At 39.4% G+C, this 19,742-nt stretch overlaps 1 protein-coding gene across 2 annotated transcripts in view; it reads right to left on the minus strand.

The window, feature by feature from the left end:
• Nucleotides 1-19,742, minus strand: part of UNC5C (unc-5 netrin receptor C) — a 352,959-nt gene that overhangs the window by 64,138 nt on the left and 269,079 nt on the right. For both annotated transcript variants that reach the window (XM_041759298.1, XM_041759296.1), the window contains exons 5-7: nt 7,175-7,355; nt 3,375-3,542; nt 636-800 (exon numbers count right to left, since the gene is read on the minus strand). In XM_041759298.1, the coding sequence (XP_041615232.1) occupies nt 636-800; nt 3,375-3,542; nt 7,175-7,355 (514 nt within the window). The remainder of the gene's footprint in view (nt 1-635; nt 801-3,374; nt 3,543-7,174; nt 7,356-19,742) is intronic.

The following is a 19,742-nucleotide window of genomic DNA, read 5'->3' on the forward strand; positions in this document are numbered from 1 at the left end:
AAGTCATGAAAAATGGGGAATATTTAGCCTATACTTCCATTATATTCCTGAGCCAATCTTCTACAGCCACTTTTAAAATTTTTGTTTTATTAACATCATTTCCTTTAAACAAACATTAACACAAATCTAGCATTTTCAAAGGCTTGCGGAAGTGCTCCCGTTAAGCATTTGCTATAAATTGGTAAATCTTCTGCAGGACCATTTCCTGTTCCTTATATGTATCTTACATTCATGGACATTGGTTCAGTAATGGCCACAAATTAAGAATAAATAGCCTACTTTTCGAAGTCATATGATTCTACTCTGAGTTGAGGGTGCCCTTTTATGCATTCTAATAAAACCAAGTAATGATTCCCTGGTCTGGAAAGAGTGACAGTTTCCCCATGGATATGACTAAATCACTCTTTGCTTATGAGAAAGCAATACTGCATATGTCATTTGTTAACTGGGCAGTTATTATTCTTTCTTGTTCCTAGGAGATTAGTTCTTTCAATTCTGAGACAGAGCTAGTACACTGGCATATTACTACATTTTTAATTGTTGTTCAGAATTCTTTATCTCTAATATTTCCATGAAATTCAAATGGTTAAACCTTAGTCCTCACACCTATTTTTTGTTTGCCCAAATTGACTTACTCTGCATGCAAAGCCCATCAGTGCAGTTCTTGGATTGCAAGACGAGGCCATCACAGTCCTTGCCTCCATTCTTGGGGGCGGGCGCCGTGCATTCCCTCCTGCGCCAGTGTGTGCACTCGGTCCCACAGGTAGACCACTTGCTCCATGAAGTCCACCTGCCATCCACTGCCACACACACACACATACACACAAAAACCATCATAAGGTCAGAGGGAGAAACAGCTACTTGATGGAAGAAGGGAGTAGAGATCAAGTATACATAAAACAAAACAGAAAACAGAAGAAAATGCCTCATCAAGGAGTACTGCAGTCATAACCACTGCAGGAAGTGAGTGTGCTCTATGTACATCATCAGGGCTCGATGAACTTTTCTTAGTGGGTGTATGTGACTGTTTCCTTACTGACTAGTGACTGCCAAGGAATCACTCAAAGGGAGACAGAGAAACCAAAGTTGTCCACCAGGAGCTGGTGAGGACCAGGAGGCACATAAAGTAGATCAGAATGATGCCCCTTTTTTTTCTGTTAAAAAGGGAAGCTTTTGGATTTTGCATTGAAAATTAGGGGACCTCTTTATGGGTCCAAGATTTCTTTATGCGTTAAGTGTTACGTGGACAGTGCAAGTAAACCTATGTGGTGATATGGAGAAGAGGTTGGTACAATGAGGAAGAAATCTGTCTATCCACTCACTGATGCATGCATGAATGCATACATGCATCCATCCATCCATATCTATCATTTATCTATATATCTATCCATCCATTCATTCATTCATCTATTCATCCATGTCTTAAATACTTTTTATTTTATTTTTTTACTCAAGCTGCTTGATTCTGTTGAGACCTTCTGCAATGCTTTGTTGAAATGACTGTATTATTTTTCATTGTTATTTGATAATCCTATTCCATTATTTGATTATATATATTTTTTTATTTTTATTTTACAAATAATATTTACACAGATTCCTAATTTTTTGCTGTGATTCAGTCATTTAGAATTGACTTACTTTCTTCCTAAGTTTTGTTGCTGGCTTGTCAGTAATCTCAATGATACTGAACTGATATATGTACAATATATATTAAAAACACACAAGCTAAAAAAATACATTAAATCTCACTAAAGTCATGCTTAAAATGCATCCTTTAAAAATTCTTACATAAATAAGACAAGAATATTAAAAAAGTAGTTAAGTAAAAAAAAATTTCCTGAAATACATGATTAATTATGATTATCTAGAATTCAATATAAAACAATGCCAAACATCATTTATTGAACATCTAATATACATAATATTTTACACTTACATATTCATAGAAATTATATCAATTTTAGTAGTCTACATAGTTGGGAAATCTATATGATTTCATATTCAAATTATTGTGTAAATATATTAGGTATAATATGTATGGAGATATAAACATGCCCATATGAAAAAAATGATGACAGCATTAATATTTCAATCATTTAGAGTTGGCTATTGAAACAACTCCCAGCTATTTGGAGAAAAGACATTTACTTTGACCTAGATCATCCCAACATGCACACACACACACACACACAAGTGCACACACACACATGTGTGCACAGACACACACACTTCTATTTCAACTCAAAATGCTCAATGTATTTTTAACTGTGGAAGTCAACACTTCGATAAAATATAGGAGAGTACAGGGTAAAATACTGAACTTCCAAATCTAGGTAAGTGTCAAAATTTATTACATAAAATCTCTCAGTGTGGGATACTGTTTGGATATCTGAAAATGGACACTTGGCAATATAAAATATAGATTGTATTTTTCTCTTCCAGCTCATTCCTACACCCTTCTCTGAGAAAATGTGTATTAGAGGATGAATAAGACAAAACAAAGGCTAAATAAAAGAAAGTAAGGAGGCTGAAATCATAAAAAAATAAAATACAAATGAATGCATAATGAAATTGACAACATAACAGCTACCCCAATAGAATGCACTAAATATATGGATTATTTCAAAAATAATTTTAGCTTAACTTTTTAATATATTATATAGTTAAGCATTTTAGTTGGTTTTAGTTTTAGTTTTGGCAAATATTACCTTAATTTGCCTAGGGTAAGAGCTAGTGACAATATGACACAGCACGAAAAGATGCTCAGCAGCAGGAGGATGCAATCTCGCTATAGGTACCACTGCAAATAACTCACAAAAATACGTGTCCAACATGTACAGATAATAAAGGGCTGATTGTATTGTAATTTCAAAATCCATTAGCCCATGTGTCACAAAGCTTTGCCTTCCTTTTAATTCTTTACAAATGTTTTATTTGCCCTCACCCAGAAACTGACACCAAATAACAAATATAAGTCTAAAACATTTTCTAAGTTTTAATTCCAGTAATTTCCATGACTCTCTGAAGATCAAGGGTTGTTATTCCTAAAATGTGTGGCTTTCCATGCTGCCTAAATCTCTTGAATTATAGAATTTATAATCTTGGCTCCAGCAGTTTTGTTGACTAATAGGGATTATGTTCGGAAGTGTTTAATCTCCCGTTTTACTCTATTGTGCATGTTTGGGTAATAAAGTTAAGTACTGTTTGATGGGGGGTAATACTTGACTTCTCAGCAATGTAAGCATTGAATGGTATGATGGATAATAATAATGTTTGTCCTACATTCAGGTCAAGAATAAGGCTTTTTTAAAATCCCCTAAAATGTACTCCTAGAATGGGAGGACACATTTGGAACGAGAACACTTATTTTTTACCTGGGCATAAGGTGGTACAGGTTATTTTCTGCACACTCTGGCCTTCACAGAAGGCACCACCATTGAGTGGTGCTGGGTTGGTGCAGGTCCTTGTGCGTTTCTGATACCCTCGTCCACAGCGGCTATTACACACAGACCACTCTGTCCAGGTGGACCAGCCACCATTGACTGGAAGGAGGTAAATATAAAATGTGGATTAAATGTGTGTTCATGCACACACAGATGCACAAACCATACACAACACATAAAGAAAAACTCACCTGCTAAATAACCATCAAAAAAATCTAAAATTTCAAAGCCTGAAGAGAGCTAAGGCATCATTTCATTCCAAATATTATTAAAGAGCAGAAGAATCTAAGCATAGAGATAAATAAAATGAATTACCCAGATTTACTCACCTACTCAGAAAAGTAAATAGAACTGTGTTCTATTTCTCTTGGTTAGTGTTGTTTAAAAAATATATATTCCCCTTACCTAGTCAAGCTCCAAAAATTGTTTTTGATAGCTTATCTCAAATAATAAATGTTTACAACATTATGCCAAGACTGCAGGTGGATCTGAAGCATGAGAACTGAATGAAATCATGTAGCTTTTTCATAATAGCAGATTACCAATTAGTTTTCTTTAGCACATGTAAACTTCACAACCTTTTAAGGACTTTTAGTCAGTTTCATTAACTAATCCAGTGAACCTGGTTAAAAAAATAAGGTCTTAATATTGCTAGATTTTAAACTAATTGAGCAGCTATTTGACTAAATTGGCAAGTTGTTTCTGTGATTGAAATGGACATTCATGCTGTATGCAAAGGCTAGCTATGGTGTTTGATGGAGAGTTCAGTATAGGTATGATCATAAAATCTACATTCTAACACCATGTTCACTATTTACCTCTGGACATCTCCCTCTAGAAAATACTCTGATATATTTTGAGTTTAGATTAAATTATTGTGAATGAAGCACTTTCTAACAAAAATTATTTGCTGGTAGTTAAAACCTGACACAACTAAAATAAGTGTCTGTCTCTTGATCATAAATGGGAGTGCTAGACATTCAGGCAGCACCTTATAGGTGAAGTGTTTATATGGTGTACTTCATACAGCTGACATCTCCTCTTGTAGAAACTGATGCAATGGGAAATCATCGTTAATGTGTTATACATATAGACACAGACAAGACATTGCAGAGTTATTTTCTGTAAAAAGATACACAATTGTAAACAACTGTAGTATTCAACAATAGGAAAATGGTAAAGTAAATGCATGTTCATGTGATTGACATGTAGGCAGCCATTAAAAATGGTGCTACAGAAGTCTATTTTTTATTTTTAAAAAATTTTTTAAAGATTTTATTTATTTATTTATGACACACACACACACACACACACACACACAGAGAGAGAGGCAGAGACACAGGCAGAGGGAGAAGCAGGCTTCATGCAGGAACTCAATCCCGGAACTCCAGGATCAGGCCCTGGGCCGAAGGCAGGCACCAACCACTGAGCCACCCAGGGATTTCCCTACAGAAGTCTATTTAATAATATATGAGTATTTCAACATTACATTTTAAGTAAAAAATATATTTATACCCCTTATTTTAAAATTTTATCTGTGCATAGAAAATGCCAGTCTTATGCATATCAATCTTTTTGAAAGCTATTTCTGGATGACAAGATGACAGGATTATGGACATCTTCTTCTTTGACCTTTTCTGTGTTTCCAAAATTTTCTATACCAGATACATTTTTGCAATCTAAAAACGATACTAACAAAAATAAATATACACAACAGACTTAAAAATGAAATATTCATTAGAAGTATATGTTTTGCTGTGGACTTCTGCTGAGCCTCATCTGTGAGTCTTGGACATCTTACTTTATGGGGCCATGAAAAGGACAGCTGGTTGATAGGTTGAGTTTCAGTTAGTGTTCCAAAAAGCAACTTAACCTGCTCAGCTTTACAAAACCAAATGTCACACACACACACAAAAAAAAACCCACCAAAAAAACACCCAAATGTCATGGAATTGTCAGTATAAACTGCTTACTACTAGCACACTGACAAGCCAATATTTGGGATTACAGTACACGTGTACTGCTCTGGTAGATTTTAACAAGAAATGAATAAACATAAACTTCTAAAGAAAAAAAAAAAGGAATGTGAAAGTCCTAGACTTACTTTCTCATTCGACAGAGGAGACACGGGATCCTAGCATCCAGTCAAGTGACCAAATGAAGGTCAGTTGGTGGTAGAACCAGTCCTAGAGCACAAGACTCCTGTCCACTAGTCCAATGCTGTTTTTTTAATTCAAAATGCTTAAGTTCCTTGTGTTTGATTCTTTCGAAAAACAATGTTCAGCTTCTATTTATAGATATTGAAAGCATTCTATCCATTAGGAAAAGAGATTTGCATGTATATTAAAAACCTATAGAATACACACACAAAGAGGCTGTCATTAGTTACCTATGATTCCTATGGGTTGCGATGTGCTGTTTCTGTTCTGCACTTCAAATGCTGTTAATCAAGTCCTTCAGCCAGTTTAGCAGACAAAAAGGGGGATCATTTCATTGTGGCTGAAGAGAGGCAACTGCTTACAATTTAATAGAGCCATTATCCTGATGAGGAAATTAAGCCTCAGAGTATTCAGAGGATTAAAATATAGTATGTATCTGTCTTGTAATGAAAATGAGAGATTTAAAGCGTCACAATATTCAGCCTTTGGAACATCTTGGCGGCTCCTGTTTCTCATAACTCCTTAGGGCATGAGGATGTCCATCCGAGGAACAACACCATCTGCAGTAAGTCCCACGAGCCAGATACTTGCCCGTGGCTGCCCCTCCTTCACAGAGTCGCCCCAAGGCCCTAAGGCCCCAAGGCCCCTGGAATGTCCTTTAACACTAACACAGCTTCCTTAAATTCTAAGTGGGTGGTGACACGGGCATATCATTTAAGGGGTGGCAGACCTTCAAAATACTTCCCAGGGTTGTTGGGTTACCTCTGACATGATAAGTCATCAAGAATATGAGGACCTCCTGAATGTCCACCACTGTGAGAAATACATCCACAGAGTGGTCTCAGTGGGTAACGGAGCTTACCGCACCGCCTGGGAAATGAAACTACCTGTAGAAGGAATGGAAGACACCTGAGCACGAGAGCGTGCAGAGCAATAAAAGCATCACGTGCTACTGCCAATGTGAGTGTGGAATTGCTGAGTATTTCTGGAGAAAGGCTAGGCCCAGTCGGAGATGAGCTGGGCTATAGGCTATAGGCCAGAGAGAGGAAGGGAAGCTTCCAGAAGAAATCATTCTGTTGGACCTTGCCACACGGTTAGGATGAGGACCACGGCGATAGCAGGGCTTGCAGTCACTCGAAGTACCCCTGATGGAGCGTGTGAAGCAAATTCTAGGAAGTCAGCGTTGCTCTGATGTGTTCGGGGAACAGGTCAGCTCCAGTTTACCTGAGTGAGCCAGGGCCCACCGAAGTAGGAGCAGGCTACATGGCATCACCATCATCCACCGCTCTGGATGGGTGGTCCAGGGTACGCAGAGGAGAGGAGGGCTTGGAGAGGCAGAACGTCAGGCCGATTTCCTTCATCTTCCCCTAAGAGGACTGACCAAGGGCTAGGAACGTTCAAGTCTCGTCTTTCTATGAGTATCAGGGAGGCAGGTAAACCTCCCTGTCGAAGCCGGAAGTTGGGAGAGAGGGGCAATGGGGACCAAAAAGGGGCCTCTCCTGGCTATTTTAAATTAAAAGGAGAAACAGCGATTTGACATGAACTAGATCGAGACCCGGACAGCTCACTCACCGTAGACTATGACGGTTGCAGTCGTGCTTTTCCTCTTGGCAACGATGTTTTTGGCAACACAAGTATAGTTTGCGGTATCTGAGAGGCGGGCCTGCTTTATGATGAGGTTATGATCAATAGTGATATAAAAATTCCGATCTTCAACAGGATCAATTATGTCTTCATTTTTCAACCATTCCACCTAAAGATGCACAAGAGAAATGGATAAATCCCCAGTGTGGGGCCCTCCAAGGCTGTCTGTCCTAACTTGGGTTTCGTGATCTGTATAACACCGTTTCACGCTCTGAACTTCGGCAAACCTGGAGGAAGTAACTTCCTGAGGTCATGGTAAGTATCACTCACCTGCCAACCATGCTGATTTCTGTCTGTGCTCCGTTATTCTCAAATGTCAACGAACCAGTTGGGAAATACAGTGCTCAAATTGTTTTCACTTCGCCCTGCGGGCAGGAACGGGGAACGCGCGCTGCCAAGTTCAGAACCCAATCAAAAATAATAGGCTAAGCATTTCAAACGGAACTCGAGCCTTTTGCTGTTGGATTTGTTTACTCTTGGCAACTTACTGCTTTTCACAAAAGAATGTAAGGACTATTAAAAAAGCTCAAAAGGCATCTTAGACATCATGTAGCTCTAATAAAGCAACCTTTGGATGATTTATGTGTAACCTTGCTGAAACATATGGATTAAATTTCCCCCAAAATGCACTTATGTTAAAATGTAGCAAACACATATTTGGAGATGCATTTAAGCCAAAATACTTGAAGAAAAAAAGGTTTTCTACCAACGTTCAGTATAATCCAAATAGCATATACATCATATTCAAAGCTCTCTTTCTGTGTATCACTAGCATCAAATCTTTGACTCATGGTTTGCTTCTGAGGAACCTGAGCTAATACGTGACTGTTCAAAACTACTGAACCACTTTTTTCCATGCAAATAACATCAATTTAGCAACAGCAATGTTATCCTAAGAGATTGAAAGGAGGGAGATTTATCTGTATAAACTGTCTTTATGGATGGTAAACTATTTCTTATTCTATAAATTGCTGCTGCTTCTTTTTTTCCTAGGCACTGGTTTTCCCATAAAGCAAAACAACATTGATATTTGCGTCACTTAAACTTTTCTTTTGCAGTGATGGGATAATGGATACAAGTAATCTTTAGCAGTAGAGAGTCAATAGTGTTGCCATTTTCAAAATCTTAAGGAGTTTCTCAGGCACCACAAGAGGGCTGGAAATTAATCTCTAAATCTTGTCAGAGGGTTTGACGTTGTACTGCTCTAAATTACATCCAACATAGGGACTCTAAAATAATGCTCCTCTAATCCTTAGAAGAGAGGCCAGAATTTAAAGGGACAAACAAAAACCAACAACAATCCTGAAATAAACGTATGAGGATGTAGATAAGAGCAAGTATTTGTAGTGATATAAATTTTGAAATGGCAAAACATTCCTGGTATTTAGACTATGGTAGTGAGAAACAGAATGGAATCTACCTAAGACAGTGCAGTTTTAAAACATGCATTTTGTTTCCAAATACAGACAACACATTCAGTCAGGGCCATGCTGGGATATATCTGATCAGATTGTCATAATCTATTGACCTAGATTTTCTTAAAACTTGGCCATATGTGTATGGTAGTATGATCTCACTAGAAGGGCAAGAGGGAAGGTAGCAAAATTGATACTGCTACAAACTATATTAATAATCATTAATTATCTTCAATGATAATTGAAAGCAGACATTAATTTTCAAAAATATTTTATTTATTTATTCATGAGAGACATAAGAGAAAGAGAGGCAGAGACATAGGCAGAGAGAGAAGCAGGCTCCCTGTGAGGAACCTGGTGTGGGACTCAATCCCAGGACCCTGGGATCACACCCTGAGACTAAGGCAGATGCTCAGCCACTGAGCCACCCAAGGGTCCCCAGACATCAATTTTTAAATCTAATATTTACCTGGGCATATCTATGCCACTCTAAAGAAAGCTTTCCACTTATAGCAAGAACTGTTGGGCTCCCCCGAGTTGGTCTTGGATTTACTGTGTGTGTGTGTGTGTGTGTGTGTGTGTGTATGTGCGCATGCATGTGCGTGCTCTTATTGCTGTTCTTTCAAGGACCCATAATTGCTACTCCTTCTTTGAAATATGGGTCTCAGACTCCTGGACTTTACCCAGAAATGCCTACAGGTTCACAGCTCCCCTGCCCCACAACCTCCTGCTTAGCCATTGCCTCATGAGTGTGGAAATATGCTTTGTGTCCGGTTGGGACCAGAATCTGAGCTGCTCCTCTCCAGAGTTTCACTGCAGGATTAGGCTAAAGCTATCTCCTTGAGGTGTAACCTAAATGTACACACCTACTGGGCTTCTCATTTTCTGTCCAGCATGCTCCACTCACCTATGAGGTTCTCTCCCCTATGAATGCTTCCATAAAACAAAACAAAGCAAAGCAAAACAAAACAAAACCTCTTGCTTTCAAATCTTGGCCTCATGGTTTGCTTCTGGAGAATCTGGCCTAATTCATGACTGTTGAAAACTATAGTTTCTTCTATTGAAATCACATTGGTTAACAACAGTGATGTTAACCTGATCAGAAGTGACATAAAGACATCCCAAGGGATATTGCAAACCACTTGTTTATTTGGAAGTCTGTTACATGGGAAAAAGAACAATCTGCATGACTGGCAAGACCTAAAAAGACCTACATGATTATTGGGTAAACCATCTTTACTTTCAAATACGTCGCTCCACATTTTTCTCAAGTCTCTTGCCAGCACTGGAGCAGTGACTATGACCTGGGTTTTGAGGGCCTCTGAAGAACCCAGAAGTACTGAGGAGGCCCCCAGCGTCCTATGGGGGGCACTGCCCTCCTCCCCAACTCTGACTTTAACCAGAGAAGCTCTGCTTTGACCTGTTTTCCATTCTGGGCTCACCTGCAATGCCTTTATTTAAAGAAACAGAGGGTTCGCTACCACTAGAAATAGCTCTGGATTGAAGAGATGAGCCATGGGCTCCTCCGCCTTCTGATGACTCCCTTACCACTGTCTCCTCCGTGCCAGTACTCCCAGCTGCCACAACGTCCTGCTTGGAGACCACATCTCTGCAAGAAGCTCAGGTCATCATCACTCACCTCCTGCACTAGAATCCTCATACTGCTCTGTGCACCCCCATCTCCCACCCTGTGAGTCTTGACACCCTTCCAGGCTGTTTTGAAATGCAGCAGCAAAATACTCCAAAATTTCAAACTCTTTTTAAATTGTTTTCTTCATTTTTTTTTCTTTAACTTAAACCCAGCTCTTCATGATGCTACTGTGTTTTTTTCTGGAGTTCTCTCCAGAGACCAGTGGTGGATGTCTGATTTCCCAAATTCAACATACACTGAGACTGGGGTTTGGTAAGTGTCCTTGTTCTGCTTTGCCTATTCTAGACCCTTCCCTCCAAACCGCTTTGTCTTGAATCTCATGCCTTCAGATTATGTCACCCACTTCCTATATTTTTTGTAGTCATATACAGACTTCTGGACTCACAGTCATTTTATCCAGCACATTTTCTGTCATAATTTCTAATGATTTTAATAACCAGAAACATGACACTTTCAACATTTTGGCCTCTCAGTTACACGACACTCCTTCCTGCCATGAACTTGGTCTGTAAGATACTCACACTTAAAGGCCAAAGATTTCCTGACCTCACTGTAGAATTATTTGGACAATCATAATATATCAATTCTACATCGAATCCAGAGAAATTAAATCTAACCCAGAGAAACACTGATCCACTGGTCAACACTGGTCTAGCACCTGTATTTTTTAAACTCCTCAAGGGATTGAGAAGTACCACTCTAGATGATTGTCTTTCAAATGAGATCCCTGGACAAGAGGCATCTATGTCACCTGGGAGCTTGAAAGAAATGCAGAATCTCGGGTCTCCCCATCTAGACTTACTGGATCAAAATGTGCATCTGAACCAGGGATGTATATGCATGATCAAGTTGGAGAACCACCTGTCTAACTCTTGTCCTTAGCAGTCATTGCAACCCCTCTGAAACTCCATTTCAGTGTTCATCTCTTTCTACTCTTCCCCATCTTTCTGGCTTACTCCCTCTAGGACCCCTACTTAGACAACTTTTCTACTTAGACAACTTTTCACTAGGACCTACATATTTATTATGCTTCCCAATCTCCTCTCTTACCCCTCTCACATTCCCTCTTCTCTTTTTACCACTTTTCAGTTGCCATGTCCAACTTCTCAACTTACAGCCTCAGCTCCCCCATCCCTCTCCTTCCTTAAAGCACTCACTTGGCCACTCTTCCTCGACACCACCTTCAGAGACTTGCAGGCGAGCGTGGCTGTGCCCAGCCATGTTGAGTAGGCTTATCTTAAACTCATGATAACAGAACGCAAATGGGCCCTGAATGCTGCCAAAAAATTGTACTATATTTTCATCATCTGTTCACGGTCCCATCCTCCTAGACAGCTATTTCACACCTTCTCCACTCTCCTTAAACACTACCTCCCTCTCTATCCTCACTTTCAGCGGATGACCACGACTCCTACTTCACTGAAAAAAGTGACAATCACGAGACATCTTCCACAACTCCCACTACCCACCTCCCCATCCGTATTCCACATCCTCTGTCTGGTTGCTGGGTCAGCTCTTCATGCTCCCACCTGTCACCTCTCATTTGTATTCTCCATCCCATTCCCTCGTGCCTGGTCAAGGGCGAGCCCCAGCAAGTCTCCTCTCTGTCTCTTAAATCATTCATATTCTCTCCACACGAATCATTTCCATCAGCATATAGACACAGGAGTGCTTTTCACAACTTAAAGCCCTCGCCACTCATTTCTGCCTATAATCACCTCCACATTTCTTTGCTCACCTTTCAAAATGCCTTGGGATACTTGTTTATTTTCACTCTCTCCATTTCTTGTCCTCTTCATTCTCTCCTGAATCTATTCTAATGCACGTTCACCTCCACCCTTTGACCCACCCGTACTCTCTTTTCAAAGTCACCAATCAGTTTCACTTTGTTAGATGTACTGGTGAGGTGTTAATACTTAACTCATATGACTCAGCAGCAGGTTCCACCAGCTGGTTTCTCCCTCCTCCTCACTTGCTTTCTTGGTCAGGGCATTTGCTTTTGTCTTATTTCACTCCATCCCCCACAACTTCCTGGAGCAAAAGTCTGTTCCCCTCTGGAGGCTCTGTCCCTGCACCTTTTCTTTCTTTTTCTTTTCTATTTTCTATCTATAGTCACTTCTGTGGTGAGCTCATCCAGCCTCAAGCAGAGGTCTTCTACACTGAATTTATCTCCAGTCTAGACCCCGCCCCTGAACTCCAGACTCATATATCCAACTGCTTTCTTTTGACACCACTGGAGTGTCTTAGAAGGACCTCTTGAACTGCACCTCCCATAGCCTTGCCCATCTTAGTTAATGCCAACTCTATCCTTCCATTTCTTTAGACAGAAACCTCCAACTTGGCTTTGACTCCTCTCTACCCCTCTCTTTGGGCAGTGGAAATCAGAGCAGCATATTGGGATCTGACCACTTCTTGTCCTCTCACTACCCCCTTTTCCGGTTCAAGCCACCATAATTTCCCTTTCAGATTATTGCAGCAACTTCCTGTCTTATCTTTGCTTTTCCCCTTGGCCATCAACAGTCTATTCTCAACACAATAGAATGATCCTTAAATTCTAAGTTAGATGATGGTGCACCTCATCTCTGACCCTCCAGTGGCTCCCTATCTTGCTTTGTGTCAAAACCAAAGTCCTTACAAGGACTCACAAGGCCCAGCATCACCAGGATTCCTGACCTCTCTGAGATCACCTTGTTTACTTTTTCTCTTCTCTCATCTCTTTAGCATGCTAGTCCCTCTGGTGGTCCCAATCAGTGGTGCCCTTCCTTTTGGGGATTTTGAGTATGCTGGTGAATTTGCCCTTCCCTAAATATCTGCATAATTTTCTCCTTTCCCTTCTTAAAGTCTTAAGATGTCACCTTCTTAGTGAGTCATTTCCTGATTTACCTTTTAACATTGTAACATCTCTCTCTGCCTATACTCCCAATATCTCACCCTCTTTTCTTTATTTTCAGCATGGCACTTATCATCATCCCATATAGATTATATTTTACTTAGTAGTTGTCTCCTCCACCAGAATTTAAGCTCCACAAATTTTGATCTATGTTTTGATCAATGTTACATTCCTGTGGCCTTATGCTGGCATATAATAGGTGCTTAATTAGTATTTACTGAATGTATGAACAAAAACAAGACATGTAGTGAGATCAAGTTTGTTATATACATTTTTAGACCTCTATAAAGTTGGTGCTTTAACTGGAAAAATTAATATTAAATATATTAAGCGAGAGCCATTTTAAACTTCCCTTCTCACTAAGTTCTATTGGAGATTAAGTACACAAATCTCTACTGCCTGAAGTGAAATCCTATGGGTTGGCCTGGCCTCCAAATGGACTCACTGGAGAAATCGTAAGGTAGCCACCTCTAGAATTATACTAGGAGACCCCCAATGTCTCATTATCATTTATAAATCTAAAGTGTCATGTGGCCAGCATGTTTTAACTAAAGCATCTTTGAAAGTGGCATACCCATCTAACCCATATTATACCTGTATGTCTGTTGGAGAGGTAAGAGGTGTTTGAGTAATAATTGCAGACCTTCATCTGGTAAACACAGAACCTAGGTGATCATGGTAAATCTGGGCTGAAAATATAGCTTCCCAAGAACTTTAATTTTTAATAAAGAGGCAGGCACCTTGTTTTTTTCAATTCCATCTTACAAACACTGAGTACCTACATGCGAGGCATGGTGTCAAGTTCTGGGGGAGAAAGGGACAAATCAGGTAAGTGCTTGTAATGTGTGAGAATAATTCTGTTTATCATGTAAGAGTTTGTCTAAATCAGCAAATGAAATCAATATAAATCTTTGTAAATATATCTTTTTATTTAAAAAATACAGCCTTTTCATGCAGTGTCTCCGGAACCCAAGAGCAGCAGATAGAGTGACATTCTTCCATTTGAAGTAATTTCACAGTGAATCTCCTTACATAAACTGTATGTGAAATCCCAAGAAACAACAGAATCTTTTGTTGTGTTAGAATTTTATTGAATTGAGTAGTAATTAATTATACTGCTGCAATGCTCCTTATTTGTAAGGAACCCTGGTTAATCAGGAGTAAGTACTTTGGTCTGGCCTCTGAATTCTGTTCCATTTTGCTCATTTCAATGCTTCTTGCTGATTTCACCCTGAGATGTGGCTTCCTCCTATCCCTCCTGTTTAGCAAACCATCTGATTTATACATGGGAGAAGACTTTCTGAGTTAAAAGTTATTTTTAGCTATGTATAAAACATTCAAGAAGAGAAAAATAGGTTGTAGTTCAGAAAACAATAAAAGGCTTTGCCCATAAAACATAACTTGTTGTCAGGGCTGCAGTGAGACAAAGTAGTGTTTCTGTCCTTGTGACTCAGTAACTGCAGTCTTTTCAACAATTTGGGGCACATTTGAAATAATTGACTCAAGTGTTTACAAAGAAATAGGAATTTATTAACAGGCAATGAAAATAGTTACAGGGCAATGTTAGGATGCCCAATCTGCATATTCTGTTGTCAAGTCTGCTGTTGATTAATTCTACCATGTGCAACCGAAAATCTTACTTTAAGAAGCTGGTTCCCAAAGTGCCAGCTGAGAGGACTGCTCTCCCATCAGTCTGCCTGGGTTCAATTCGAACTCTGTTACCTCTGTATCTCTTTGGGGTAAGTTCCTTATTCTCCCTGCCTCATGGTTCTCATTTATAAAATGAGGTTAATCAAAAAAAATAAAATAAAATAAAATAAAATAAAATGAGGTTAATCCTCAAATGCATGCCATAAGGTTTGTAAAGATCAAATGAGTTAATACACAAATCACATACAGTGCTGGACATACAGTAAACATTCTTAAATTATTAATATTAACTAAGGATATACTTAAAGGAGATAGGACAAAACACAACATACTCTAAAAAACAGCAGAGAAAGGGTGTTAACTTAAAAACAAAAAGGAAGGATCCCTGGGTGGCTCAGCGGTTTGGCACCTGCCTTCAGCCCAGGGTGTGATCCTAGGGACCCGGGATCTTGTCCCACATCGGGCTCCCTGCATGGAGCCTGCTTCTCCCTCTGCCTGTGTCTCTGCCTCTCTGTGTGTGTGTGTGTCTCTCATGAATAAATAAAATCTTAAAAAACAAAACAAAAAGGAAAGTATCTTGATATCTGAATTTCTTTCATTTTCTCTGACATTTTTTATTGAGAAAAAGTCAACTCACCATTAGATTACAACTCTTCAGATTGTACTAGAAATATATAAATGATTAAGTATTAAATTGGCCAAGCTAGTTTGTATGCTAAACCTAAATACAAATTTCCACTTAAACTTTGTGAATCCATAAGTCTAGAGATGTCATTAACATGCATGTGCTTTAGAGAAAGTATCACATGGTATTTTAATTAGTGTGTATAAATATTATTTTCTAATTCTACTAAGTTATAAGCAAATCATCACACTAGATCAATTTTTAAAAGTATAAGTAGAATAGATTTTTAATAAAAGAAATTTTAGCAAGATTGAGAAATAGTCATTACTGTACTTAATAATAAGGCATAAATAAGAGGCAATTTATATATTACTGTTACTATTACTTTTACCTAGAGCCAGACCATCCACAGTATTATACTTTAGACCATCCACAGTATTATACTTTTGATTTTACCTGAGTTTCCCAGCTGTGTTTTCTTCCTACTTCAAGTTAGTCATCAGCACTTGTTCTTTTTACTTTTAACATTCAAAATGTCTGTCATGTGTTTTTAAGTCATAATTACAGCTCAATATAGCACATTATGTACAGAAGAAAGAAAAAGAATAGCTTAACAGGGGCTTCATGAAATTGGCTTTAATTTCACTCTGAGATGAGAAGTAGCCATTTGGTGAGGTTACGTGTTTTTTTTTTTTTTTTGTTAAACATTATTATTCTTTTCTAAAAAAATATTTTATTTATTTATTTTAGAGAGTGTGTGCACAAGTGGGGAGAAGGGCATATAGAAAGGGAGAGAATCTCAAGCAGACTCTCCAATGAGTGCAGAGCCCCATGCAGGGCTCGATCCCACCACCTCAAGATCACTGTAGAGTTGGATGCCTAACTGACTGAGCCACCCAGGTGCCCCTAAATATTAATATTGCAAAAAATAAAACAGATTCTTAAAGAGTCTAAGGAATAAATGATTCTTCAAGCACACACTTATTTTCCATTAACAACTTGACCCCTCACAACATGAAAATAATTTTACATTCATCACTTGATGAAATATATTTTTTTGGACACACTCTTATTTCTTTCTCAGTATCCTGTTATGTCCAATCTATCCTCAGTCTCTCCCTCTTCTTTTCAGTAATGAATCATTTCTGATTTTTACTATCTGGATCTACATAGCCTCCAAATTTGTGTATGCACTTAGAAATTCCAAGCTACTTATTTGTGTGTGTGTGTGTGTGGGGAGGTAGAGGAGTGATAAATAGATAAAATAGTCATCTTTGTTCTTATAATGAAATCATTCTCTACCCTACCTCCACCTCCAGACAATGGCATCCATGTCATTGGATTTAGCACATTTAGCTGGATCCCCAAGACAGGGAACTTCCTTCTAGCACCTCTGCTCTCATTATGATCCTAAGTTCAGGAGTGACTTATCCTGAGTTCTCTTCTCTGCTTCTCTTTTTCTTCACACAGAGAAAATTCTGGGGCAGCTGGACCAGTCGAATAGGAAAGGAAAGGTAGATACCATGGCGCATGCTGTGGCTATGGGACAACTGCCATCCTCTTAGGGTGGCGGATGTGTACTGGAGGGGGAGGAGGTGCCCTGTGGTCCCTAATGTGAATCATAACCTCATTTAAGAAAGAGTTCAAAAGTAGAACGTTTTCCCTGCCCTTGAAATTGGGAGGACAGGGAAGGGGATGAGAAGGATGAAATGCGTTGGTGAGGAGTGAAAAAAAAAGAAAGCAATGAGCTTGTATGGAGTGTTTCAGGTGCCAAGCCAGGTTCTTTAGATACATAATCTTTATTTCTCACAGTTGCTCTGTGGGGGAGGTATATATAGACTCATTTTTTCCAGATAAGGAGAATTAAGTTCAGAGAGAGGAACCAGTGCACCCTTATAAAGCTCATGAAGGAGTGTAGATCTGGATGCTGGACTGCCTGAGCCTGGGGCTCTTGTTCACCCACTAAGCAAGAACTGTGAGGAAGTAACCACAAAACTACAGACAGGAGCATCCACAGAGTGGTCTCCAGATCATGTGCTGGTAGCTAAGAGAAGCTGGGATAACAGAAGCAGGTTAGGTACTCTGGGACATGGATCCATGTTGGCCTCTAACCTCCAGCCAGAGCTCTGTAGGGAAGCAGTGTGATCATAGGAAAGAGCCATCAGCCCCAACCTCTGTTATCACCACCACCCTGCTCACGCTTACAGGACCAACACAGGTTCACTTTCAGAGCCAGCATGATGACTGGGTATACTTTGATTTCAGGGGCATCAGGAAAGAATCCTTGCTTTTGAAACATGCACCCCAAATTTTTGGCAGTGACTTGAAATATCTTTAGGAGGGGTGGGTTTTTAATCCCACCCTTACAGGATTTTCTTTGCATGCAAGTGACCTGAGAAATAACATCCTGATCTGTTTAGATCACTTTTATAAAGTATTATAAAACTGGACATAGAAATGACTAAGGGAAAACCCCTTTCAGTTTAGATAAAAAAGATTTTGAAGGCACGTGGATTTCAAACTGGAATTCAAGTAACCAGCAATATGCAAAATTTTTAAGGGGTACACAAACAAAAACATATTTAAGGGAATCTGTACTTATATCTTTAACTTCTATATGCACTTCACCCTAAAGCTAATTGCCTTGAAAACTTGCCCTCTACTTTTCAAAATGAAGGCATCTATTGCATCCCGGTCTTACCAAGATATATTGTATGAGGGTGTAAAAGCTTCCAGCATGGCACAAGGCAGGTGTGAACTAACTGGGAAGATTAGTGTGGTATTTGAAAGAGTAAGGGACTATAATGACAGGGTGACAAACTCTTTTGCAAATCTGGTCATTTCACTCTGGATGTTCATCAAAATTGAAGGAAGGCTTAATATGCCACTAATGGGTCACTTACCATAATATATAATAATAGAATACTGTCTGATTTAGTGTCTCTACTAGTTTAAAAGACTTTCATAAATTAAAAATTTAACAAATGAAAGCAACATCTAGTGAAAAATGAAAAATACCTAAAATATTTTTAATATGCATATTTTTTACCTAACAGCATTCCATCAAATTCTATCCTAAAAAAAACCTTCTATGTGCACATATCCATATGCTATGACTCACCTATGTTAAATCTAACCGAACACTCTAGTTTGTTATTTTCTTTAGGCAACGTGCTCCGTGGCAAGGAGGCTGAGCAACGTGAGATAGTTCTGTAAAGAGCAATCTTCATATTGTGAGACCTTGTTCAACATTCAATCGAGAAAAGACAAACACAAATAAGGTCATCTTATGCTAGTGAAAAATGTCAGGAAATGGGAAATAGAGCAAGTTTCTGCAGGAGGCATTTGCCCTCCTTGCAAAACCATTCCCACCTCCACCTTGCAGAATCTTGCACTCAGAAGCTGCACTCACTGCTCATTTTTTCCACCTCTTTGACTTTTTGAGGCCCCAGGTCATCAACATATTACTTGATATTTCGGGGATCTTCCTTAATCTAAGCAAGTGACATATGTCTTTTCATTGTTGTTTGTTTTTTAACAGACCAAATAAGGCCAAACAATATAAACTCCTCTCAAAGCTCTTCCTTTTTGGGGCACCTGGGTGGCTCAGTCAGGTAAGTGTCTGCCTTCGGCTCAGATCATGATCCTAGGGTCCTGAGATGGAGCCCTGCATCAGACTCCTGGCTTGGCAGAGTCGGCTTCTCCTTCTGCCTCTCCCCCTTCTCATGCTTTCTCTCATTCTTTCTCAAATAATGAATAAAATCTTAAAAAAAAGCTGTTCCTTCTTCTGAGTGTCAGATCATCCACAAATATGCACATGTCTCCTACCCACCCTAAAAATCAGCCGACAAGGAAATAGCCTGTGACACCCCTGCTCTTCTCAGCCATGCTTCCACCCTCTCTCTCCCTGGGTGGCTAAACTGTCCTCATCTATTCATCTGCTCACTGATCCTTCAATCTAGTGCTGTCTGGATTCACCTTCCCCACTCAAACTGCACCTTCAAGAGGTGACCAGTGGCCCCCCTTCACTGCCCCATCCAACAATCCAAGAGCATCGTCTTTCTCTCTGGCACTCTCAGGCCACGTAAGTAACTGTTCTTTCTCAAACCTCTTTCCCTGGTTTCTTTGTTTCATCCACCATAGTTCACATAGTCCTCCACAGAGCTCTCTCTTTCATTTTCTGTCCTTTTCATTTTATAGCAGTGGTTCTCAACTTTGTGCAGCAGAGTCACCCAGGGAGGTGTTAAGACCTGCTCCTGCCTGAG

The sequence above is a fragment of the Vulpes lagopus genome, chromosome 6, assembly GCF_018345385.1.
Source record: "Vulpes lagopus strain Blue_001 chromosome 6, ASM1834538v1, whole genome shotgun sequence".
Taxonomy (NCBI): Eukaryota; Metazoa; Chordata; class Mammalia; order Carnivora; family Canidae; genus Vulpes; species Vulpes lagopus.